We start from the raw sequence: 27,525 nt of genomic DNA, 5'->3' as shown, positions 1-27,525 counted from the left end.
CATTTTCCCCCCCCCAGATATGATGTTTAAAAAATTGGGATCTGGTAGGACTTGATGCTTGATGGACACCAAAAGAAGATGATATATATTCTTGGATCCAATGGGTGCTGGGTATTTAGGAAGTTTTCTTTTAAAAAACCCTTTAATCCCACTTTAAAACTGGTTTCAGCTTAGCCCTAATATGAGAGAACTAGCCACCTTTCCAAGATATTTTGCATAGTCCCAATAAAATAGTCTAAAATCAACCTGGATTGTAGAGTGTCTCTGTTTGGATTGATAGCCAGGTTTTCTAAAACCTCACTCCTAACTGGCTTTGTTAAGTTGGCTTGTGGGAAAATTATCAACTGTTCCTAACTGGGATAGATAGATAGATAGATAGATAGATAGATAGATAGATAGATAGATAGATAGATAGATAGATAGATGATAGATAGATAGATAGATAGATAGATAGATAGATAGATGGATGGATGGATGGATGGATGGATGGATGGATGGATGGATGGATGGATAGATAGATAGATGGATGGATGGATGGATGGATGGATGGATGGATGGATAGATAGAATTCTTTATTGGCCAAGTGTAATTGGACACACAAGGAATTTGTCTTGGTGCAAATGCTCTCAGTGTCCATAAAAGAAAAGATACATTTGTCAAGAGTCAAGAATCATCAGGTACAACACTTAATAATAGTCATAGGGTACAATAAGCAATCAAATCATACTAGGAAACAGTCAATAGAAATCATAAAGATACAAACAACATAGTTAGGAAGGTCCATGATTAGCCTTTATATATACTCTACATATACTTTACGAAAGCCAAAGTGGTTACAGAAGAAGCAAAGCTGGATCTGACATTTTCATGCGCAAAAGATACAATTATCTTCCCCTTGTTCCCAGCCAGCCCCCCCTGGTTTATTGGTCAAAGTCCAGTCAAGTGTTAACAAATTGTTTGGAGAATGGCCCCTGTCTTCACACTCACCGGCTCCACATTCTTTTGGTGTGAACTTGAGATGGTTGGTGCTTCTCACCAGTGGTGGGATTCAAATTTTTTTTACTATTGGTTCTGTGGGCATGGCTTGGTGGGCATGGTGTGGCTTGGTGGGCGTGGCAGGGGAAGGATACTGCAAAATCCTCATTCCCTCCCCATCCCACTAACCTGCTTTCCAGCTCCGTTCTCCTGTGCAGGGCAACCAAAGGAGACCCAGCCGATCTGGTGGGGCAAGTCAGAGGTGGGATTTGCCGGTTCTCCGAACGACTCAAAATTTCCGCTACTTGTTCTCCAGAACTGGTCAGAACCGGCTGAATGCCACCTCTGCTTCTCACGGGATGGTCTTCTTATGGGACAGTAATTTCCTCTGAGTCCCCATCCTACCTGCACTGCTCCCTACTCCCATTAGTGATGTCAGGCTGTCAGCTTGCGATGCATAGCTTAGCAGAATGGCAGCCATGGCAAAAAAAATTCTTCTTTGTTGTGGGGGGGGAAAGCTCAAATCTCTGTAAATACTATCTTTAGAGCACGTTTATTAGATATTTTCCTTCCATCCTTACCCCCTAGAGTAGAAAAAGGATAGATTACTATCATTTTTCTTCCTGTGGCTTTTCCACTTACACACCCACCCACACCCACCCACCCACCCACACAGAATCGGTAGTAAAAAAAAATTGAATCCCACCACTGCCTGACGCCCATCTTATTTTGGCGAGGCCCAAATGTGCTCTCAAATTCCAGTTCTTAAAGATTAGAGATCCCTTATTTTGGAAGTAAGTTAAGGAGGACCAAAGGACGCGCTCCTAACATCCTCCATTAAAAGTCAGACCCTCGGTGAAGTTCACTGGATTTTATGGTGCATGTGCTTTGCCTTGATGGACCTAGGGGAGAAAACACCGAAGCTAAAAAATTTCCATTCTAGTTGACCCATAACTTAAGTTTAGCTGTTCCCTGTCATGGACAGCGTCTGATGGAGAAATAATTGGATCTCCACAGGCTGCAAAGCGGCAGCTGATGTATCTCCTTTATGTTTGTGTGTTACTAAAGCAGCCTCAGTAGAAAAGTGCACAATTAAGTGTGATAAACAGGCAGGCACTCCGGGGAACTCATTAGAGGTGACTCATTGCAATGAAATTGGTCTTTGTGAAGGCGTGGCATGCTCCTTTGTCCCCCTTTCTGCTCCAATTTTGTGCAGAGTAGACTTATGCTGGCAGGATAGTGTTCTCCTTGTTCTTCAAGCAAATTAAATTGCATTTTATTATTATCAGGTCTTAGGAATAGTGCTTTCCTTTTTATGAGCCTCTCCCTTTTTTCCCCTCCAAATTCTGCCATGGCTAGGCGCATCCCTGCACCAAGACTGAGGAAGCAAACCCACCAAGTCAAATATGTGTAAAAGGCCATGTGCTTGAACAAAAGAGCATGCAGGGTTTAGCTACAGAGGTCTCCAAACTTGGCAACTTTAAGACTTGTGGACTTCTGACAAGCAAAGTGAATGGGGAAACTGGATTCACATAACAGCCCTGTTAAAGGTGAAGGTGAAGGTTCCCCTCGCACATCTGTGCTAGTCGTTTCCGGCTCTGGGGGGCGGGGCGATGTTCATTTCCGTTACAAAGCCGAAGAGCCAGCGCTGTCCGAAGACGTCTCCATGGTCATGTGTCCAGCAGGACTAAATGCCGAAGGTGCACAGAACGCTGTTACCTTCCCATCAAAGGGGTCCCTGTTTTTTTACTTGCATTTTTTACGTGCTTTCGAACTGCAGAAGCTGGGACAAGGAGCTCACTCTGTGATGCAGCGCTAAGGATTCGAACCGCCAACTTTTCTGATCAACAAGCTCAGAGTCTTATCCACTGAGCCACCGTGTCTCTAACAAACCCTGTTACTAGAGGGTTAATAGAGCTGAAGAATCTTCTTGGAGGAGAAGCAAAATGTCTTCAAAGAAAAACCAGTCCAGTTGCCACTTGAAAAAGCACCTTTGGGGTCAACCCTGTTACTAGCTTAGCAACTGCAGTGATTCACCTAACAACGGTGTCAAGAAAGGTTGTAAAACGGGACCAAACTCATTTAAGCCTCACTTAGCAACATCAATTGCGGTCGTAAGTCCAGGACTAAGTGTACATGTCTACAGGTAGTCCTTAACTTACCACCATTTGTTCAATCACAGTTCAGAGTTACAACAGAGATGGAAAAGGCACCAAGGACCTGTTCTCAAAGTTACAACTGACCCAAACATTCCTGCGTCACATGGTTGGGCACTTGGCCACTGGCTCACATTTACGACGGTTGTGGTGTTTTGTGATCTTGTGATCCTGATTTGCAACTTCCCAGCTGGCTTCCAACAAGCGAACACAATGGAGAAAACCTGTTCACTTACCAGCCACGTTGTTCACTGAACAATAGCAGGATTTGCTTAGCAAACCAACAGTGCATAAAAATGGTTGTAAAATTGGGGTCTCCTCATGTGACCAGCCCTTTAATGACCGCATCGCTTAACGTCACTTACATACTGGCCTCACTTGTCGTCCCTAAGTCAAGGACTATCTCTGGCTCGCTCGACAATGGCCTGATTTGCTGAACAACTGCAGTAAAAACAGTTGGAAACTCAGGTCCTTTCAATGACTGCATTGCTTAGCAACCTAAATTCTGCTCTCCATTGTGGTCATAAGTTGAAGATTACCTGGATTCTAGAGAAAGGGTGAAAGCCCAGGGTTTCTCTGTGCTGAGAGTCAGAATCCTTTTCCCCAGGTGCAAAGTGGTAATCTGTTTTTTTCTCAGAAGCAATTAACTACTTAGCCATTGGAGAAGCGAGCTATTCTTCCCTTCCAAACCTGAGATTATTGAGGTATTTAAAACCCACCTAGGGGACAATGCTGGCTCCTTTGGGGAACGTTGAAGTGTTTGTTTGCATTCCAATTAATTCCGCGCCCCCCCCCCGAAACGGATCGCTTTGTAACTTAATCAATTTCCCAAATGCAGCAATAATATGCTCCACCAAATGTGGGTTTCCTGCAGAGAAACGTAGCCAAGTCTCCATTGGGGAAAAAATTCCTTTTCGTGGGAAAATTGCTCTTCATTTTAGGGTAGGATAGAATGAAAAAAATTTACATGGAAAAAGCCATTTCCGTTTGCTTACGGGGATATAGAACAGCAAATTAGGCATTTGAGATGCTTTCAAAATTCAATATCCCACCTCCCAGACTGAGGTATTAATTTTTCTAACTGGCAACCGTTTGTTGAAATTGTAGAGGGTATAATTGATAATTGTATACACAGGATGTTTATAATCTAAAGAGGAATAGGACAAGAAAATCCTGCTGTTGATGTGACCTAATCTGATAATGAAAAGTTCAGACACTAAATTGAAACAAGCTTGGAGGGCAAACCACGGCCAAAATTGCATAGGATCTTCTGCATGACCAGTGGGATACAGGTGTGGGCTGCTGGGGTTTTGCTGGGGTTTGGGAGAGCCCCTAGCCGAGTTTCTGTGAAGTTCGGAGACATAACAGTGTCAATGTGTCACAGCAAAAAGTTGGATCAGATTAGAGAATCTTTCTAGGTAGGGATTGGCGATTTTGTGTTGCTGTTATCCGTATCAAGTGAGTTCACATCCTTTGGTGGATCAAGAGAGAAGGAAAATGGTCCTTCCAAATTTCACAAGGTGCTGTGTGTGTGTGTGTGGGGGGGGAGGGTTTGGTGGGCAGTCGAGAACTGCAAAAGAAAGGGATTTGAGGCTAATATGGGCTGAGTTGCCCCATATATCTGCTGAACAAAACACCATACTGGTGACAGGGAGGGCATCTGGCCATTTAAACAGTCTGCTAGCTCCATTCAGCTTCCCAGACTCCAGCCTGCAAGGGATTATGGGGTCATTAAAAGAAGATGATAGGCTGCATTGCCCATCCTTTTCTAGATGGTAAATCGTCTGGTCCCTAAGTATATTTATTTATTAAATATTTATTTATTTGTATTATTTTTACAAAGAAGTCGAGGCGGAGAACATATCCCACACAATTTCCTCCTCCTATTGTCCCCACAACAACAACAACAACCCTGTGAAGTGGGTTGGGCTGAGAGAGAGGGACTGACCCAAAGGCACCCAGCTGCTTTTAAATGCCTAAGGCGGGACTAGAACTCACCGTCTCCTATTGATCGCCCAAAGTCACCAGCTGATCGCCGATCTCATCGCTGATTCTGGCCACATTACAAAAGTAAAACAACACAAAGAAAACCTCCCCAAGTCCATAATTAGCTCCAAAGTCCATTAGGCTGTCTCCCATTCTTTTTTTCTCAGCAACCTCTTTTTGATTTTTCCAGAAATGGTTTTGGGTAGGTCTTGAACAAACTCGATCTAACGAAAACAGAATGCATTGTATTTTAAAAAAAAGAGAGAGAGAGAAAAGAAAATGTCAGCCCTTCAAGGTAGACTCTAAACAAGAAAACTAGGAATACTAGTTGTTTAAAGCTGCATTAACAAAACTTTGCAAGTCTGAAAGTATCCCTCGCCTTTACAGCCTAAGAAACTCTTCTGAGTTGATTGCTACACTTCATTTCTTCTGTCATGCCCCTGTTGGAATCTGATTCGGAGGAGGAGGCCAAGCAGCTGACAGGGAACGGGAATGTGGCTCTGTTGGCTGTAGAGGAAACTGGGGAAGGTTAAAGCCCGGCTGGGCAGAGCAGGGGGAAGAGGTAGAGCAAGGGAGAGGGAATTCGGAGGAAGACCCAGGCCCACCCACTCTTCATCCTAGGGCACACAGGGAGGAATGGACAAGGGAGCAACGTGGGTTGTGTGGCTTATGGGGGAGGAAAGGGCCCTGATTCTCTTCATTAGCTGCAGCTGGGAACACAGTGTTTAAAAAGGGAAGCTGCGCACAGCAAGTTGTTGGGAGCATATCGTGAATTATCTTGTATCGTCGAGGCTTATCTGTGTTCCTGGCGTCTTCCCAACTGTGTGTGTTTTGCTGGCCTTTCAAGTCTGCAATTCCTTCTCCTGCCCTGTCAAGTTAATTACTGCAGAGTGGTTTGTTTGGATTTTTAGTTAAAGTTTGTATGTATTTTGTTTTCGGACTGAATTTCCTCCACTTAAAGACTGTTCCTGGGAGAGTTTTTCTCCAGTCAAAGGTAACCTGGACATGGGGGGGGCAAAGTTGGAGATAATAAAACGACTCTTCTTGCTTATTTGACTGTGTTGCCTTTGTGCCGTACCCCACACCTTCTGTGGGCACAGCTGTCTCTTATCTGATTGTATTTTTTTTTTCATGAGCAGGAGGAATCAGCCCAGCCACTCAGACTTTAGCCAGAGTGACCTTGGAGATGGTATCATTTCAGCAACCTTCAAGGTCCTATCAGTGGTTGAAGCCAAACAAGACTTGAGCCTCTTGTTGTGCCAAGTACTCACCTTTCTGGGGTACTTATATGGAGCTGTAATTTTCTTCACGTGTCCTTGCAGCTCCAAACTTAATTTCTCTTGGTCTTGTGATTGGTAGGCAGGTGTTAGGATGATAAAAGCTTTTACCACCTACAGCCAAGTCAGGGTAAAAAAAGAAGATGAATTATTTATTTATTTATTTTATTGCATTTATATTGCCGCCTATTCACCATGGCAATATTATTATTAGCAAGAGTTAATATTATTATTAATAATAATTAATAATAGCAATGGACTATTAGCATTGCTAGTAGAATTAGCAACGGCTTTCAAGATTTGTGCAAAGTTAGCTTTCTGGCGCTATAGGATGAACGCTTAATAATAACATTAGTGACAATAATGATGATAATACCAATAGTGATAGATACCCTGGGTGCAATCCCAAACAACCAGGCCATTCCTTGAATACCGTCGGTGTTGACATAACCACCACCAATCAATTGCAAAAGGCAAACTTTACTCAAAACAGCTTACATCTTGCAACTAGGCCTCTAACACCATCAAACACCAACACCTGCTTATCTCAGATTTTTAGGAAGGATACAAGAGACGGGTCAAAATGTCAAATCCAGTCTAACCCATCTGGTTGACTGTGTGACTAAGAAACTAGATTTGGTCATTTTCAGGACCCCGGAGAGCTCCCCATAGAGCTTCATAGATTACAATAGCACTGAAGAAGAGATCTGTTGCACCATAACTTCCTAGGTTCAGCATAAGCCTTGTGAGAGGTGATCTCTACCCCTTCATAATGTGGACTGTGGAATAAAATAGCCCTTTCTGAAGCCTTTCCTTGACTGAGAAACTACAGAAACCAAGGACAGCTGACCATGAAAACTGAAATCTCAGCAATTAGGAGTGATTATGTTCTAAACCCTTGTTGGACATAACACACAGCATTATGGGCACTTCACCTCTCCTCTGATGGGATCTGGGCTGCTAACAACAGCGGCTTCAGCTACTGCAGGGTGTTTCATCAAAGCGTACTCCACTTCAAATGGACCAATGCGGTATCTAAATAGGAGAATACTATTTGTTAGGTATAACATTGATACCAAATATGGTTTGGGTGAATAAATATATAAAACTTAGATATCATGGTTTAAGTGCTTATCACTTTAAGCACAATGCAGCAGGCAATTAGCCGATTAAGGGTGCGGTTAGAAGTTACAATATAAGGAAGCATTAGAAGCTGGAAAGCTTACTGTCTGTAACTGTGTGCTACTGCGACTAACTGAGATTACTGACTGTGAGTGATTGTGACTGAACTGTTTTTGTTTGCTACTGTTTGCTGAATATCCAGCGTTTGTTTCTCTGGAGAGTGAAACCGGAGGAGGAGAAGATATCTATATCGGCTGATAAAGATATTGCAAGGACTCTTAACTTGGACTATACTAGTGAGTCATACTGGATGAAAATACTGTGAATGACTTAATGGACTGAATGACAATGCTTAAACTCTAACTGGATTAAAAACTATTTAAACTACAAACAGTGTTTGTGTTCAGTGTGTGTATACTCTGGGGCCCTTCCACTCTCGTTTGGCTTCCTGGCTTGACTACTGCTGCAATACTCTTCTAGGGGTTAATCCCCAAAACCCTAACATTGGTTATGGGCCCAGCAGCATAGTCTAACTAACCAGGATATAGCAGAGAGAGTTGGTGTGAGTTGCACATTACTGTAAAAACAAACTGTTTTAATTAGTTTAAAATAGTCAAAATATCTGAAGAGTAATGGCACAAGTAAATTTGCCACAACTGTCCATGATATCCAGGCTGGATGGAACAAACTATGTTTCATGGTCAATGAAATGTAGTTTACTTCTACGCAGAGAAGGTTTGTGGGACATTATAGCAAACCCACCAGATGTGAGTAGCTGGGATCCTGCTAATGATGATGATAACGAAAAGTTACAAGACTTTAAACTGAAGAATGAGCAGGCTTTATGCATCATAGGACTGACTCTCTGTGATCAGCAGCTTGTCCATATTCGTGGAGAAGAAAATGCTGCAAACTGCTGGGAGAACCTCAGGAAGATTTATGTTCGGGACAGTGTAGGAGCACATATAAATCTTACACGGAAGCTTTTTCGAACGCATCTTCAGAGGAATGGAGATATGTTAGTTCATTTAAACTGTATGAAGAGCATTTTTCAAGATTTGCAAGAAAAAGAGCTTATATTTAATGAACTGCAACAAGTCTACATAATATTATCTTCATTAGATCAAAGCTATGATGACTATGTAACTTCGTTGGAAGTATTGCCAAAAGAAAGTCTCTCATTAACCGAGATTACAGGCAGGCTACTAGAAGAAGCCAGAAGAAGGCGTGAGCGTGACGAGCTGAGAGAAGATAAGAAAGAAGAGAAATTATCTTCAAAGTTTGAAAGAAACCAGCAAAGCAAAGTAAAGCACCCGGAAGAAGAGAATTTATCTTCGACGGCATACACAATTAAAAAGTGTTTTAATTGTGGAGGCAGAGGACATTTGGCAAGATTCTGCAAAAAGAGAAAAAGCCAGAATGTAAAAAAGCCAAAGAAAGCATTTGAACTAGCCACGTTTAGCAACTCTGATGTGAAGAATAATTTATGGGTGATTGACAGTGGCGCATCCCACTGCATCACAAGAGATAAGACAAAATTTATAAAAATGTCTACAAGCTCTCAACATATATCTCTTGCCAATGGCTGGAACCTGAAAGCGAAAGGTCAAGGTTTTGCACGTTGTCCGTACATAAACCAGGATATAAAAATGTTGTATGTACCGCAACTAAAGTTTAATTTGCTTTCAGTAAGGGTATTAGATAAATTAGGTTATGTAATTACTTTTAAAGATAATAATTGCATAATTGAAAAAGATAACAAAAGGGTAACTGCAGCTTTAAATGGAACATTATATGTATTAGATAATAGTAAGAAAGGGGAGGCTCAGACTGTATTTAATAATATAAAACCTCATAATGAATGTATCCATTTATTGCATAGGCGTTTGGGGCATGTAAATTTTAAAATGCTAAAACGTACAGTTGAGTTATCTGAAGGAATAAGGTTAAAACCTTGTGATAAATATTTGCGTTGTAATGTTTGCTGTGAAGATAAGAGCAAAGTATTGCCTGCAAATAGGCTAAATGGTTTCAAAACAAAAGAACCTTTAGAAGTAGTATTTGCAGACATAATAGGTCCAAAGAAACCCAGTATGGGAGGTGCTAGATATATACTGAGCATTATGGACCATTATTCTAGATATGGGTTTTGCTATTTAATGAAAAGCAAAACTGAAACATATCAACATTTTTTCAATTGGCTTAGGTTTGCTGAAAGAAAGTCTAAACGACAACTGATAACCCTGGTGACAGATAATGGCACGGAATTTGTTAATAACAAATTCCAGAACAGACTTAAGATAGCTGGAATAGAGCATAAGAAGTCTGCTCCATACAGGCCAGAACATAATGCTTTTTATTGAAAGAAGAGGCCAAACACTACAGGCAATGGTTAGAACAATGTTAAATGATTCTGGGTTACCTGATTCTTTGTGGGGGGAGGCTACAATGTGTGCTAATAACATATTGAACAACGTTGTTAATACAACAACAGGTGAAATACCATTCACCAGGTGGCATGGCAGGAAACCTGATCTAAGTTACCTGCACACATTTGGTGCACCAGCATGGGTGCATATTCCTGCACAACTCAGAAAAAAAAGGGCAACATAGAGCTAAAAGATTTTTCTTCGTTGGTTATCAGGCAAACCATAGGGCATATAGATTTTGGGAGAAAGGCACATCTAAAGTGTTATGTAGTGCTAGTGCCCAATTTCTAGAACATGAAGGATGGGAGAAATTAGAAAAAGATGCCAATAAAGATGTAATTATTGAATCCTATAGAAATCCCATTAGTTATCCCTGTAACTTTAAAAATAAAGTAAAGAGACAAATACAGGATGAAATAGTGCCCATAAAGGAAGAAACAGATTCAATAGCTGAACAGGATGAGGAAGATGAACAGGTAGTAGTTCAACAAAGTCCTCCTGTAAGCCCTGTAATTCCCAGAAGAACTACACGTGTATCTAGACCGCCTGATAGGTACCAGGCTAACACAGTGTGCCAGATTAATCAAGTTCCTAATTCTGTAGATGAAATTAAAAAGTATCCTAATAAGGAAAAAGAAAGATGGTATGCAGCAATGAATAAGGAACTGAATTCATTAAGTGATATGAAGGTGTATGAAAATGCCAAATTACCTGTAGGAAAAAAATCCATTGGCTGCAAATGGATATTTAAGGTAAAAACAGATAAAGATGGTAATTTAATCCATAAGGCAAGGTTAGTAGCCCAAGGTTTTAGGCAGAATGCTAATGACTATGATGAGGTGTTTGCACCTAGTCTTAAGGCAGCAACCTTGAGGGCAGCTTTAGTGTGGGCAGCTAGTAAAAACTATATAGTTAACCATCTAGATGTGGAAACTGCTTACTTGCACGCCCCATTAAAACATATTATTTATATGAAAAAACCTGTTGGTATTAAAAGTGAAAATAAGGATAATAATGATTGTTGGTTGTTAAAGAAAAGCCTCTATGGTCTTAAACAATCAGGCTATGAATGGAACCAGTATATTGTAAAGGAACTTAACAATATAGGATTTAAAGCTGGTTTAGCCGATCCATGTCTGTTTAAGAGGGAGACAAATGGGAAAGTATCATTATTATTACTATTCACAGATGACATTGCATTGATAACTGAAACTAATGATGAAGCAAATAAAATAATAGCATCATTAGGAAAGAGAATAAAGATCAAGCAATTAGGGGAGATAAAGAAGTATCTCGGTTTGAATATAAAGAAAACACGGAAAGGTTTTAAGATATCTCAGGAAGATAAGATAAGCAAATTGCTAAAAGATTACAAGATGGAGCTTTGTAAGCCAGCTAAGACTCCAATGAGTCAGGAGTTTAGCAACACTGATGAACAAAGCCCGGAGTTTGATAAGGTGATTTATCAATCTTTAATTGGTAGTTTGAGTTATATTAGTAATTGGTCTAGACCAGATATATCGTACTGCGTGAATCAGTTGGCTAGATTCAATTCTGCACCATGTGAAAGACACTGGATTGCAGCTAAGAGGATATTAAGATATCTTAAAAAGACAATGAATTATTCATTGTATTTAGAACCAAAGGGTGATTTAATTTTGAGTGCTTATGCAGATGCTAGCTTTGCATCAGAAAGAGACACTAGAAAGTCGACTTCAGGAACAGCCATAATGCTGGGTAATACATTAATAGGCTGGAAGTCAATAAGACAACAGCATATAAGTTTGTCTACTATGGAGGCAGAATTCTCCTGTTTATCATTGTTATGTACAGAATTAATAATGTATAAACAAATGTTAATTGATATAGGTATAACTGTAGATTATCCTATAATTATACATGAAGATAATCAGGCAGCAATTCAAATGGCCACAAATATTGGAGTAAAAACAAGGAGCAAGCATACAGATCTAAGATACCTAAACGTGAGACAATCTGTAAGAAGTAAGATGATTCAGCTAGAGTACTGTATGTCGGAGGACAATTTAGCTGATAATTTTACTAAAGCCCAAGATGCCAGTAAGCACCAGGAGAGTTGTGAAAAATATGGGGTTAGATTGTAAAGGTATTATATATTTATTTCACCCAAAAGGGGAGTATGTTAGGTATAACATTGATACCAAATATGGTTTGGGTGAATAAATATATAAAACTTAGATATCATGGTTTAAGTGCTTATCACTTTAAGCACAATGCAGCAGGCAATTAGCCGATTAAGGGTGCGGTTAGAAGTTACAATATAAGGAAGCATTAGAAGCTGGAAAGCTTACTGTCTGTAACTGTGTGCTACTGCGACTAACTGAGATTACTGACTGTGAGTGATTGTGACTGAACTGTTTTTGTTTGCTACTGTTTGCTGAATATCCAGCGTTTGTTTCTCTGGAGAGTGAAACCGGAGGAGGAGAAGATATCTATATCGGCTGATAAAGATATTGCAAGGACTCTTAACTTGGACTATACTAGTGAGTCATACTGGATGAAAATACTGTGAATGACTTAATGGACTGAATGACAATGCTTAAACTCTAACTGGATTAAAAAACTATTTAAACTACAAACAGTGTTTGTGTTCAGTGTGTGTATACTCTGGGGCCCTTCCACTCTCGTTTGGCTTCCTGGCTTGACTACTGCTGCAATACTCTTCTAGGGGTTAATCCCCAAAACCCTAACACTATTAATCAAGGGAGACTCTGCAGGTTGAAGGCTAAAAGCTCCAGTTTGATCTCTGAAGAGTCGCTGCACTTGGTGGCTGCCCAGATGTTGATAGACCAAAGGTTAATGGGTACTAGGACATAGAATTCAAATACTTAATTGCTTCCCAAACTTAACAGGAAGCATTTGATTTTGGCAAGTTATTGTGTCTGATGTGTTTATCAAGAATTTGCTTTCATACTTCAGTTGAAGGAGCCAAAGTATCTCTGAGCATGCATAAAGAGTAGAACATGGAAATTGGAAGATCACCTGAATGGAAAGAGCCAATCTCAGTACACACCTTGGAGACCTCAAAATTTCAATTCATTGATGGAAATGTTTTAAAGGTGCTGATGGAATTGTTAACCTCATTTCCTTGAGTTTTGATTTTATTCATGTTGATGGAATCTCTCTCTCTCTCTCTCTCTGTGCATGTGGTGTGTGTATGTGTGTGTTTGGGGATGATAGTTTGTCCTTGTGGTACAGGATTGAGTAGCTGGCCTATGAATGCACCTCAGATTTTGCATTGCCATTGTTGGCGTTAAGCATTTTGGATATCTTGCAAAGCATTAGCAAACAAAGTCTACCCAGAAGACAGGATGATATCGTCTGCTCTTGCAATGAACTGGACGTATCCATCTTCATCCATGAGACCTCTGTCTCCAGTGATGTAGTAGTCTCCACGTTCTGTAGCGGCGGTTTTTTCTGGATCGTTCTAAGGGCAAAGAAGCAGGCAATCCACACCTCACATTCTTTGCTGGGTGGCTGCAAACATCGAGTGAGGCTACACTTGTGAATGTGATCCATTACTGGACTATCACAGGGTAGAAACTCCATAGGCTGTGCATGGGCCCCAGCCTCATAATTCAGTTTGCTGAAACCCACAGGATCGCAAACTGCTTTGGCTCTGCAACCCAACAAGGCAGACACAGACTTCAGAGGGTAATTAGTACTGCAGAAAAAAACCATTACTACCAACCTGCCTTCCATCGAGGACCTATATATACTGCATGAGCCAAAAAGAGGGCTGTGAAAATATTTACAGACCCCTCACATCCTGGACATAAATTGTTTCAACTCCCTCAAAATGATGCCATAGAGCACTGCACACCAGAACAACTAGACAGTTTTTTTTCCTGAACACCATCGCTCTGCTAAACAAATAATTCCCTCAACACTGTCAAACTATTTACTAAGTCTGCATTATTATTACTATTACTGTTAATCCTCCCATCCTTCCTTTCCCATCTCTCTTACTTATGACTGTATGACTATAACTTTGTTGCTTGTATCCTTATGATTTATATTGACTGTTTCCTAGTTTGATTTGATTGCCTATTGTACGCTATGACTATTATTAAGTGTTGTACCTGATGATTCTTGACTCTTGACGAATGTATCTTTTCTTTTAGGTACCCTGAGAGCATTTGCACCAAGACAAATTCCTTGGGTGTCCAATCACACTTGGCCAATAAAGAATTCTATCATCTATCTATCTATCAATCATCTATCTATCTATCTATCTATCTATCTATCTATCTATCTATCTATCTATCTATCTATCTCTATCTCTATCTATCTATCTCTATCTCTATCTCTATCTCTATCTCTATCTCTATCTCTATCTCTATCTCTGTCTCTGTCTGTCTGTCTGTCTGTCTGTCTATCTATCTATCTATCTATCTATCTATCTATCTATCTATGCCTATCTCCCTATCTATCTCCCTATCTATCTATCTATTATCTATCTATATCATCTATTATCTATCTATTCATCTATTATCTATCTATCTATCTATCTATCTATCTATCTATCTATCTATCTATCTATCTATCTATCTATCTATCTATCTATCTATCTATCTATCTATCTATCTATCTATCTATCTATCTATGATCTATTATCTATCTATCATCTATTATCTATCTATCTATCATCTATCTATCTCTCTCTCTCTCTCTCTCTCTCTCTCTCTCTATCTATCTATCTATCATCTATCTATCTATCTATCTATCTATCTATCTATCTATCTATCTATCTATCTATCTATCTATCTATCTATCTATCTATCTATCTATCTATCCCTGCCTGCCTATCTATCTATCTATCTATCTATCTATCTATCTATCTATCTATCTATCTATCTGTCATCCATCCCTATCTATCTATCATCCCTATCTATCTATCTATCTATCTATCTATCTATCTATCTATCTATCTATCTATCTATCTATCTATCTATCTATCTATCTCTATCTGTCTATCTATCTATCTATCTATCTATCTATCTATCTATCTATCTATCTATCTATCTATCTATCTATCTATCTATCTATCTATTCATCTATTATCTATCTATTCATCTATTATCTATCTATCTATCTATCTATCTATCTATCTATCTATCTATCTATCTATCTATCTATCTATCTATCTATCTATCTATCTATCTATCCTATCATCCCTATCTATCTATCTATCTATGATCTATCTATCTATCTATCTATCTATCTATCTATCTATCTATCTATCTATATCTATCTATTTATCTATCTATCTATCTATCTATCTATCTATCTATCTATCTATCTATCTATCTATCTATCTATCTATCTATCTATCTATCTATGATCTATCTATCTATCTATCTATCTATCTATCTATCTATCTATCTATCTATCTATCTATCTATCTATCTATCTATCATCTATCTCTGTCTATCTATCTATCTATCTATCTATCTATCTATCTATCTATCTATCTATCTATCTATCTATCACGTTCTCAACCATCTCTGTTCAAAATTTTTGAAGTTTGTCATTGGTCAGCAATTATCCAATTAGATACAATCTCCCTATGTTCACCCTAACATCACTGATTCGCCCAAAGTGAATTGGTGTGGAGTGGTCTTTGGAACCAACAATTGTCACCTTTGCTGTAGCTTTTCCACTTTGGGAACCGAGAAGGACTCAAGTTTCATTTGAAGCTTCATCCTTGGTCATTTCTGTAGGTTCTCCATGATCATTACTAGGGCTGAGGGACAATGGCTGGTGCTGTCACCCCTAAACTTTTCTACTTCTTGAAATTTTCTCAGTTGTTTGAGGGGGTTCTTCCTTACCACATAACCACTGAAAAGTCCCACAGGCCTTTGTGGCTTGATCTTCACGGCGATGTCTCCTTCTTCTCCAGGTGGAAGACAATTGTTATTTTCATCAATGATCTAGAAAGAAATGGTCATTCATGGATTCCCTTTTGGTTCTCCCCGCCCCCCCGGACGGGACCTCCTTGGCTAGCAGATTCATTGTAATGTACAATTCTCATGGGATTAGTTTATGCTATGCCAAGGAATGATCCCACCTTATAATTCAGGTAGTCCTCGACTTATGACCACAATCAAACCCCAAATTTCCATTGTGAAGTCTGCAATTTGGTAAGTGAGTTTCGCCCTGTTTTACAATCTTTCTTGCCACCGTTGTTAAGCGGATCACTGTGGCTGTGAACTTCATAACATTGTTTTTAAGTGAGCCTACCACTCCTCCATTTTCATTCTTGTCAGAATGTCGCAAAAAAAGGAATCACATGACCCCGAGGTGCAGCAACCATTGTAAACATGAATCATGGCTAGTCTAGGGAAGAGAAGGACCAGGGGAGACATGACAGCAGTGCTGCAATATCTGAGGGGCTGCCCCAGAGAGGAGGAAGGGATTAAGATATTCTCCAAAGACCCTGAATGCCAGACAAGGAATAATGGATGGAAACTGAACAAGGAGAGATTCAACCTGGAAATAAAGAGGAATTTTCTGATAGTGAGAACAATCAACCCATGGAACATAAGTTTCCTTCGGAAGTTGTGGGAGGTTCATCACTGGAGGCTTTCAAGAAGAAACTGAGCTGCCATTTGTCAGAAATGGTGTAGGGTCTCCTGCTTGGGCAGGGGGTTAGACTAGATGACCTACAAGGTTCCTTCCAACTCGGATTATCTGTTATCTGTTATCAGTTGTCAAGCATCTGAACTTTGATCACGTGAGCAACAGGGATGCTGCCATGGTTGTTAAGAGTGGAAAACGGTCCTAAAGTCCCTTTTCTCGGGGCAATTGTAACTGCAAAAGGCCACTGTTGTAAACAAACTGTTGTAAGTTGAGGACTACCTGCATTGACAATGTCCATGACAAAACGGACTTACCCGGACATCAACGCCAGAAAGAGGTTTTCCAATGAATCCAGGTTTAATTTTCAGTCCTTTTCTGCTGCTGCATAGCAAGGACTGTGAGGACGAATTATAGAGAGTGCAATTAATAGCAATAGCCCTTAGACTTATATACTGCTTTATAGTGCTTTCCAGCCCCTCTCTAAGCAGTTTACAGAGTCAACATATTGCCCTCAACAATCTGGGTCCTCATTTGACCCACCAGGGAAGGATGGAAGGCAGAGTCAACCTTGAGCCGGTTAGGATTGAACTCCTGACAGTGGGCAGACTTAGTTTGCAATGCTGCATTCTACCCACTGCACACTACAGATGGATGGATGGATGGATGGATGGATGGAAGGAAGGAAGGAAGGAAGGAAGGATGGATGGAAGGAAGGAAGGAAGGAAGGAAGGAAGGAAGGAAGGAAGGAAGGAAGGAAGGAAGGAAGGGCAATAACAATAGCACTTAGACTTATATACCGCTTCACAGTGCTTTTACAGCCCTCAGTTTACAGAGTCAACATATTGCCCCCAACAATCTGGGTCCTCATTTGACCCACCAGGGAAGGATGGAAGGCAGAGTCAACCTTAAGCCATCTGGATCGAACTCCTGGCAGTGGGCAGAGTTAGCCTGAAATTCAACGTCATTCGCTCTGATCAGTTTGGACTCTGAAAGCTCTAGAGTGAATTTGTTCTCCGTTTGGTTTTGGAAAGACTAATTGGGACTTTAGTCATTGGTAGCACTTCAAGTCAGATTAGGTGTGTTCTTATCAGACATCTCTTGAAGAACCTTGGCAGACGTCCATGGGACGAATTATAACTGGTTAAGATTCATTCCGGGTTGTGAATGATGATAATTCACAGCCATTGAACTAAAAGAAAGGAGTTTTGGATTTTTATGTGTGTTTGTTGGTATCTCAGGAAGCCTTGGTCAGAACAGTCACGGGCTAATCCTTTCAACCCAGAAGGACCTCGGTGCTTCTGACACAAGTGCCTGCATGCATTGACCACCTCACCTGCTGGCTTTGTGGACTGAAGCCAGGGTCTCAGCTGAGTTGAGTCTGGAAAGATTCCATGCATTTGTGTTGCGTGCTTTTTCACCCTGAACCTTTATATTAATTAAAGACCCAACTGGTTGCAAACTTACAGATTCTGTCTGCCCGTAGCCTTCCCTGATATCGAACCCAGTTTCTGCCTTCCACTCTTTGAGCACGTCTAGGTTAAATGGTTCTCCGCCACCCAAGCAGGTGCGCAGACACTTGAACGTATACCTGAATGAAGAGAAGGAGAAAGCAATGTTCTTTGGAGAAGGGATCTTCAAGGAGTCTCCAAAATATGAAGAAAGGATTGCTTGGATTGATTACAGACAGTCCTCGACTTACAGCAGTTCATTGTGACCGTTTGAAGGGCATTGGAAAAAGAGACTTACGACCATTTCCCACACTTACAACTGTTGCAGCATGTGGTCAAAATTCACACGCTTGGCAACAGACTCGTATTTATGACAGTGGCAGTGTCCCGGAGCCTCTTTTACGACCTTCTTACCAGTAAAATCAATGGGGATTCACTTCACGGTCATGTTACTAATTTAACAATTGCAGTGATTCACTTAACAAATGGTGTCATGGAAGGTTGTGAAATGGGACAAAATTCACTGAACAAAGGTCTCCCTTAGCAACAGAAATGTTGGGCTCCATTGGGATCGTAAGTCAAGAACTATTCTTACATGCCATTAAGTTGATGTCATTTCTTAGCAACACCATAGATCAGAAATGGGAAAAGATGGCCGCTCTATGACTTGTGGACTCCAATTCCCAGAATTCCTCAGTCAGGCATGCTCTGGGATTTGAAGTCCACGTGTCACACCCCTGTCAGAGTCTGAATCCGAGGAGGAAGCTGAGCAGCTGACAGGGAGTGGGAGTGTGGCTCTGTTGGCTGTGCAGGAGACTGGGGAAGGGCAAAGTCCGGCTGGGCAGAGCAGGGAAGAGGTAGAACAAGGGAGAGGGAGTTCAGAGGAAGACCCAGGCCCACCCCCTCTTCATCCTAGGGCCTGCAGGAAGAAGAGAGCAATGTGATTACAGGGGGAGGAAAAGGCCCTGATTCCCTTCATTAGCCACAGCTAGGAAGACAGTTGATAAGAAAGGCAGGCTGCATGTGGCAGGCTCCTGGGAGCAAATGTGACTTTATCCTTGTCTGTGTTCCTGGCGTCTTCCCAACTGTGTGAGTTTTGCCGTGCCTTCAAGTCTGACATTCTTGCTCCTGCTCTTCCAAACTAACTACTTCAGTTTGGCTTGTTTGGACTTTAAGTTACAGTTTGTGTTGCTCATGTTTTGGACTTAATTTTCTGCAGTCAAAGGCTGTTCCTGGGAGAGTTTTTCTCCAGCCAAAAGGTAACCAGGACATTGGGGGCAAAGTTGGAGATAATGAAGGGATTCTTATTGCTTATCTGACTGTGTTGCCTTTGTGCCACGCCCCTTTGGGTCATCACACCACAAGTCATAGAGGAGCCATCGTTCCCCACCTCTGACATAGATAGATCTTCTCTGGGATAATTTGTCCCCATCCCAGTCCTTCACATCTTCCAAAAGTGATACAGAATTACACAAGAGCTAAAGCACCACAAAATGGCGTCCTTCTTATGTAAATGAGTTGTACCTGCTAGGGTTGTGTTGGAGCAGCATCCGAAATATGGTTGGTGTGCCACAAAAGGTTGTCACTGGATACTTGGCAAGAGACTGAGTAAAAGGGAGGAAGCCACATTTAATACCATTGAGTGAGATTTGGTAGTTGGCATAGAGACATGTTAATTGAGTAATGCATAAACAAATAACCAACCCTTGTAGGGTTCCCTTATAACTCTATTTTAGGTACTAATGTACAGTGTGCTTGTTTATAAAATCTATAGGCCATTCAAACTTTTTTACTACCAGTTCTGAGTGCATAGTTTTGTGAGCGTGACAGGGGAAGGATACTATAAAATTTTCATTCCCACCTCACCGCAGGTGAAGGTTACTGCAAAATCCCATTCCCTCCCCACCCCACTAACCTGCTTTCCAGCTCCGTTCTCCTGTGCAGGGCAACCAAAGAAGACCCAGCCAATCAGCTGGGACTCAGGAGGCCGAGAATGGATGGGGGCGGGGCCAGTCAGAGGTGGGATTTGACGGTTCTCCGAACTATTCAAAATTTTCGCTACCGGTTCTCCAGAACCGGTCAGAACCTGCTGAATACCACTTCTGGGCCACCCATCTTACCTCAAGGTAATTCTGGTGGCTTACAATCACAAAAGATACAAACTATGTAAACTACAAACATAAATAAGTTAATAATTCTGGGAGAACTACAACCTGGATGATTGAAAATCTCCACGAACAGGGGAGGTATGGATATAGAGTGGTACTGATTTTTCTCAAGTTCGAATTGTAATGAAGAAAGCAGTAAACTTTTTCAGACAATTTGGGAGGGTTAATCAGCCATTATACATATCTTTGGGGGTGATATCATTGTCTATCTGTACGGGACTTAAGGGCACCTGGGTTCTTACCTCCAGAACTACTTTGGGATCAAACTGGAGAAAACCATGTTGAAATATACACGATCCTTGGCTCCAAGGAGAGTAGAAAGATCCAATGGCAAATTTTATCCAGCCAGGATCAGAAAGACCCCATATAATGTCTGAAGAAGTCAGATCCATCCATTCTCTGTTAATAAAAAAGCCAATAGATATTTTGTGGATGACATTAAAGACTCAAACTATAGCAATAGCACTTAGAATTATATACCACTTCACCATGCTTTACAGCCCTCTCCAAGTGGTTTACGGAGTCAGCCTCTTGCCCCCAACAATCTGGGTCCTCATTTTACCCACCTTGGAAGGATGGAAAACTGAGTCAACCTTGATTGAACTCCTGGCAGTAGACAGAGTTAGCCTGAAACACTGCATTGTAACCACTCTGCCTGCCTTCCTTCCTTCCTTCCTTCCTTCCTTCCTTCCTTCCTTCCTTCCTTCCTTCTAGCTGAATTCCTTCCTTCCAAATTCCTTCCTTCCTTCCAAATTCCTTCCTTCCTTCCTTCCTTCCTTCCTTCCTTCCTTCCTTCCTTCCTTCCTTCCTTCCTTCCTTCCTTCCTTCTTCCTTCTAGCTGAATTCCTTCCTTACTTCCAAATTCCTTCCTTCCTTCCTTCCTTCCTTCCTTCCTTCCTTCCTTCCTTCCTTCCTTCCTTCCTTCCTTCCTTCCTTCCTTCCTTCCCAAGCAATAGTAGACTTATATACCGCTTCACAGAGCTTTCCAGACCTCTCTAAGCGGTTTACAGAGTCAGCCTATGGCCCTCAACAATCTTGGTCCTCATTTTACCCACCTCAGAAGGATGGAAGGCTGAGTCAACCTCAAAATCACGGTCAGAATCGAACTGCCAAATTGCAGGCAGCCATCATAGGGGTGATCATGCTTGAAAGGGGTCAGATCAAAGAAGCCGCAAGATAAGTTCATTCAAACCTTTCTCTTAGAAATTGTGACACAGGTAATTCTTCGACTTAAGACCACAGTCAAGCCCAACATTTCTGTGGCTAAGCGAAAGATTGGTTAAGTAAATACATAGAGATGGGTCAAATTGCAGACCCCATAGAACTACCTTGCAACACTGGCCAGCCCAAACCCCAAACTGCCGTGGGAATGTTGCACCATTTTGGGGTAGCCCATGGTCCCACTGGTAAAGTAGATGGTCATCGGATCAAGACACTTCGTCTGAACAGGTTGATGCTGGTCAGAGGCGGCTCTGCAAAAGAGAAGGAGGGAAACCCAAAGGTGCTTTTTTCAAGAGGCAGCTGGACTTTCTTTGAAGATGTTTCGCTTCTCATCCAAGGAGCTTCTTCAGCTCTGACAGGATGGTGGGGAACGGAAGGATTTATATTCCTGGCAGACAGAGCTGGTCACTTGCATCCTTTTTAGAGAGTCGTTGAGGTCACTTGGAGCGGAGGTGGTTATTCAACAGGTTCTGACCAATTCTGGAGAACAGGTAGTGGAAATTTTGAGTAGTTCGAAGAACTGGCTAAGAGCACCTCTGACTGGCCCCACCAACCCCATCTCTTCTCCGCCTCCCATTGAGTCCCAGCTGATCGGCTGGGTCTTCTTTTGTTGCCCTGTACAGGAGAACGGAGCTGGAAAGCAGGTTAGTGGGGTGGGGAAGGAAGGGAGATTTTGCAGTATCCTTCCCCTGCCACGCCCATGAAGCCACACCCACCAAGCCATGCCACGCCCACCAAGTCACACCCACAGAACCAGTAGTAAAAAATTGTTTTAATCCTACCACTGACTTGGAGGTTTATCTGCAGCAGTTCCAAGGAGGCTCCACACCCATCAGCACTACTCAGGTGACCCCGAGGACACAGACAAACCTACAAGTGGCCTCAACAACCCTCTAAAAGGATGCAAAAAGCACCTTTGGGACAACCATGACCTGGAATGGATGACTGAGAAGCTCCGCAGATATTTAGGAGCAGAGCAAGTTAGCAGAGCCAAGCAACGTATGGAGGTTAGCCCAAGAAATCTCTAGATTGAAATAGAAATAGACAAATGAGACTACCCGTAGACAATAAAGCTTGTGAGTTTAGATACTATTTGGTAGAAATGCCAGGATTTTCATCCTCTATAGGTAATATTTATAGATGATCTCTCTTGGTACCACAAAGGTCTTGAAGCAACGGGAAGGATACTCACTGTAGCAAATCATGGAAATTCAGCCAACCTTCCCTTTTGTGGCTCTTGGAAACCAGGATCCGAGTTTTCAGCCAGCTGCATTCAGACCCCACAGCATCTACTAATGGCGCAGTAGCCTCGTTGGCAACAATGCAACTGACTTTGGATTGCTGGAGTCTGTATAATATGTCTGGAGCGGTCAAAAGGATTGTAGCTGGAATGAAGACGATGCCTGGCAAAGCAGAACAAAGGATGTTGAGAAAAAAGGAAAAGAGGGAAACAGTCTGCATTTGTCCGGTTTGCTAGGTCAACCAGAGAGGAAATAACAATTAGAGGAGCTTATTCTACTTTTTAGGGTTCCTTGGTGCTCTCTTAGCTTGGTTGGTTTTTTTAGAATTTTTACAGAATTCTTTTATTGGCCAAGTGTGATTGGACACAAAAGGAATTTGTCTCAGTGCAAATGCTCTCAGTGTACATAAAAGAAAAGATACATTCGTCAAGAGTCAAGAATCATAAGGTACAACACTTAATGATAGTCCTAGGGTACAATAAGAAAAGAATTAGAATAGAATAGAATAGAATAGAATAGAATAGAATAGAATAGAATAGAATAGAATAGAATAGAATAGAATTCTTTATTGGCCAAGTGTGATTGGACACACAAGGAATTTATCTTTGGTGCAAATGCTCTCAGTGTACATAAAGAAAAAATAAAATACATTCATCAAGAATCATAAGGTACAACACTTAGTGATAGTCATAGGGTACAATAAGAATAGAATTAGAATAGAATAGAATAGAATAGAATAGAGAATAGAATAGAATAGAATAGAATAGAATAGAATAGAATAGAATAGAATAGAATAGAATTCTTTATTGGCCAAGTGTGATTGGACACACAAGGAATTTGTCTCGGTGCAAATGCTCTCAGTGTACATAAAAGAAAAGATACATTCGTCAAGAGTCAAGAATCATCAGGTACAACACTTAATGATAGTCATAGGGTACAATAAGAATAGAATTAGAATAGAATAGAATAGAATAGAATAGAATAGAATAGAATAGAATAGAATTCTTTATTGGCCAAGTCTGATTGGACACACAAAGAATTTGTCTTGGTGCAAATGCTCTCAGTGTACATAAAAGAAAAGATACGTTCACCAAGAGTCAAGAATCAGGTGCAACACTTAATAATAGTCATAGGGTACAATAAGCAATCAAATCATACTAGGAAACAGTCAATATAAATCGTGAGGATACAAGCAACAAAGTTACAGTCATACAGTCACAAGTGGGAGGGGATGGGTTATAAGGAGTGATGAGAAGATTAATAGTAATAGTAGTGCAGACTTTGTAAATAGTTGGATAGTGTTGAGGGAATTATTTGTTTAGCAGAGTGATGGTGTTTAGGGAAAAACTGTCCTTGTGTCTAGTTGTTCTGGTGTGCAGGGCTCTATAGCATCATTTTAAGGGTAGGAGGATGTGAGGGGTCTAAATATTTAGACCTCCAGGATGTGAGGGGTCTAAATATTTTCACAGCCCTTTTTTTGACTCGTGCAGTATGCACGTCCTTGATTGAAGGCAAGTTGGTAGCAATTGTTTTTTCTGCAGTCCTAATTATCCTCCGAAGTCTGTGTGTGTCCTGTTGGGTTGCAGAACCAAACCAGACAGTAATAGAGGTGCAGATGACAGACTCAATCATTCCTCTGTAGAACTGGATCAGCAGATCCTTGGGCAGTTTGAGCTTCCTGAGTTGGCGCATAAAGAATATTCCTTGTTGTGGTTTTTCGATGACGTTTTTTGATGTTAGGTGTCCATTTTAGGTCATGTGATATAATAGAACTTAGAAATTTGAAGGTCTCTACTGTTGATACTGTGTTATCTAGTATTGTAAGAGGTGGTTTACCTAGTTTGGGTAATGAAACGTCTGCAAGAAAACTACCAGAGAGAGAGCACCCAGGACCCCTCATTTCAACCCAAGCTACACATATTCTCCTTTAATTCAACTTTGTTGTAAAGCTACATTAACAGAATCTTGTAATTTCCCCCATGCCTCCTTTACAGCCTGAGAAACTAAGGAGGGTCTCTTCTTTCTCCTTCCATTATGCACTTGTGGGCTACGCAGCCTCTTATCTGACCATGCCCTAGGCACCCTCTCTTTGCTCCATCCATCTGCCAAGGTCTTCTCCACATACCATTACAAGATTTCTGCTCCGTGAACACCCTTTGGACTGACCTGTTCGGATGCAAGCCAAGCTGAGCAGCCACCACTCGGGGACCCTTGGAAGTATCATCAGGAGTCGATTGCCCTTGCACAGGTTACAGGCCTCTGAGAGCACATTGGCAGTCTTCCTAGTCAAGTAGCTCAGCTCCTCAAAGGTCCACTTCACCTCTTCCCCCTTCTCTCTAACCCACCAGAAGGCTGGATTGGGAGGCCTCTTCCCTTCCTGGCAGACAATGTAAGAGAAACGATATGGACACCCTCAGAGATAGAACGGTCTCCTGGTCTTGAAGTCTGACTTAGCAGTAAATCTTACTCTATTTTTCTATCTTTAGACCACTCTGCAATCCCTTTTATCAGGGTGGAGTCTGGGCGACTGAATGAAGCTGAGCGTTTACTGGCTGAATGCCCTTCCTGACACCTGCACGGAGTTCACAGCAGATACTGTATTTTGGCATCCTAATAGAGAAACATCAGTCACTGCCTAGAATTGAACTCTCAACCTTCTGAGTGGGAGATGGGTGTCTTCCATCCATCTCTAGGCCACTGCACTGCTCAATAAATTTTACTGGATTATTTAGGGTCATGATGGTGAACCTATGGCACGGGTGTCACAGCCAACTTACCTGCACTGTGCATGCATGTGCTTCCCAGTTGATTTTTGGCACGTTTTAGGCCGTTTTCACCCTCCCGGCAGCTCGAGGGAGGCCTCTGCAGCCTCAGGAGGCCAAAAAAACGGGCCCATTTCATCACTTCCGGGAAATACTGGAAACCAACCGGGAGGCGCGTGTGCACAGTGTAGGTAAGGAGAGGATGTTGCGCACGCATGTGCAGGGGGAACAGAGCGCAGTGTATTGTGAGTGCTGGCATGCGCACGCTTTCAGCACACCACAACAAAAAGGTTCGCCATCCCTGACTTAGGACAATTGTAGAATGTTATTGGTCGGTAGAGGATAGTCCTTGACTTACAACCAGATTTGAAGTTACAACAGCCATGAAAAAAGGGACAACTGAACTTTGCAGTGACAACCATTGCAACATTCCCACAATCACATCATCAAAATTCAGGTGCTTCACCACCAGCACATATTTACAATGGTCATGGGATTGCCACTTTGAAAACCAAAGTCAATGGGGGAAAGCCAGATTTGCTTAATAGCAGCACAACTTACTTTACAACAAAATACATAATACATGCCGGCTACAAAGCATGGCCACAAAGCCTGTGACCATGGAGAGGCTACAACGGTTGTAAGTGCAAGAAACAGTCATAAATAACTTTTTCAGTCCCATTGTAATTTCAAATGGTCACTAAATGAATGATTGTAAATCAAGGACTACTTGTATGATAATTAAGTTAACAGCCCGAATTAACCACGATTAATTGTCAAGAGTCACCTTAAAGTTGAATTCTTTCTCTATATATTATTAGAGAATTAAAAGGAAAGCTAATAGAAATTCTCCAGAAATTTTATGCAGCCTTACCTTTTCTCTTTGGCTCCATTTGTCAAGGACATCGCTTGCAAAATTAAAATATTCTGGCACATCTCGAGGCTCAGATTCTGAGTTAGCCAGAGATGTAAATGCATGAGTGGTTTGATGGTTGAATTTGCAAGGGAGCGTAGGAACAGTGGCAGACTGGAACCGAGGGAGTCTGGAGAGAAACTTCATAGCACCAACCATGGGTAATATCTCATCTAGCTAAAGTAAAGAGGGAGTAAAATTGAGGGAGCGAATTGTGATGAAGGTTAAACAAGGAAGCCAATGAGCTTGCAGGGTCCACGCTGCCTAACAGCCAAGCAGAAATGTATTTTTATGGCCTCGGGTTTCAGGCTGTAATAGTAGGGATGACCTTGATAGACCTTGGTGCATCTTGGTAGTCATGAAGATCTTAAAAAAGATATTCCAATGTTGAGATGTGTCTATATCTACACTGATCAGAATCGTCTAATTATGGTATTCAATAGGAAGCAAAAAGATTCTGAAGACGCAAGAATAGAAAAAGTATTGGTACCTTTTGAAGTTGGGTGTTGGAGAAGCCTCTTGAAAAGGCCAAGAAGATGTTCCAATGAGGGGGTTCTTGATGTTCTCCAAGCTGGATTGTCTGTATTACTATTATTCTTCTCATCCTTCCTTGTACCTATCTCTTCCCCCGCTTATGACTATAACCTGTTGCTTGTATCTTTACAATTTATGTTGTTTTTTTTTTATTGCCTGGCATGATTTGATGGCTTATTAGTAACCTATGACTACCACTAAGTGTTGTATCTTATGGTTCTTGATGAATGTATTTTTTTCCTTTATGTACACTGAGAACATATTCCTTGTGTGTCCAATCACACTTGGCCAATAAAGAATTCTATTCTATTCTATTCTATTCTATTCTATTCTATTCTATTCTATTCTATTCTATTCTATTCTATTCTATTCTATTCTATTCTATTCTATTCTATTCTACTCTTCTCTTCTCTTCTCTACTCTACTCTACTCTACTCTATTCTACTCTATATTCTATTCTATTCTACTCTATTCTATTCTACTCTACTCTATTCTACTCTACTGTATTCTACTCTACTCTATATTTTATTCTACTCTATTCTACTCTACTCTACTCTACTCTATTCTTTATTCTATTCTATTCTATTCTATTCTATTCTATTCTATTCTATTCTATTCTATTCTATTCGACTATATTACTACTCTACTCGACTCTTGCATACATGCTCAACA

General features: G+C 41.1%; 1 protein-coding gene across 1 annotated transcript; it reads right to left on the bottom strand.

The window, feature by feature from the left end:
• Nucleotides 1-4,926: 4,926 nt before the first annotated feature.
• Nucleotides 4,927-27,510, bottom strand: LOC113424095 (acyl-coenzyme A synthetase ACSM3, mitochondrial-like). The gene is made up of 13 exons (XM_087942135.1): nt 26,281-27,510; nt 24,811-25,021; nt 22,596-22,806; nt 21,511-21,654; nt 20,425-20,581; nt 19,539-19,618; nt 18,031-18,154; nt 16,881-16,961; nt 15,816-15,917; nt 13,284-13,411; nt 7,330-7,429; nt 6,389-6,508; nt 4,927-5,341 (listed from the first exon to the last, which is right to left on the bottom strand). Exons 1-13 carry the CDS (start codon nt 26,476-26,478, stop codon nt 5,255-5,257), a joined length of 1,743 nt encoding a protein of 580 aa, XP_087798261.1. The 5' UTR covers nt 26,479-27,510; the 3' UTR covers nt 4,927-5,254.
• Between the last annotated feature and the right edge of the window lie 15 nt (nt 27,511-27,525).

This window comes from Notechis scutatus, chromosome 12 (genome assembly GCF_049901735.1).
Source record: "Notechis scutatus isolate UNSWTSFEM ecotype Mainland chromosome 12, rNotScu1.2, whole genome shotgun sequence".
NCBI classification, from domain to species: Eukaryota; Metazoa; Chordata; class Lepidosauria; order Squamata; family Elapidae; genus Notechis; species Notechis scutatus.
This window is presented reverse-complemented; position numbering and strand designations above follow the sequence as displayed.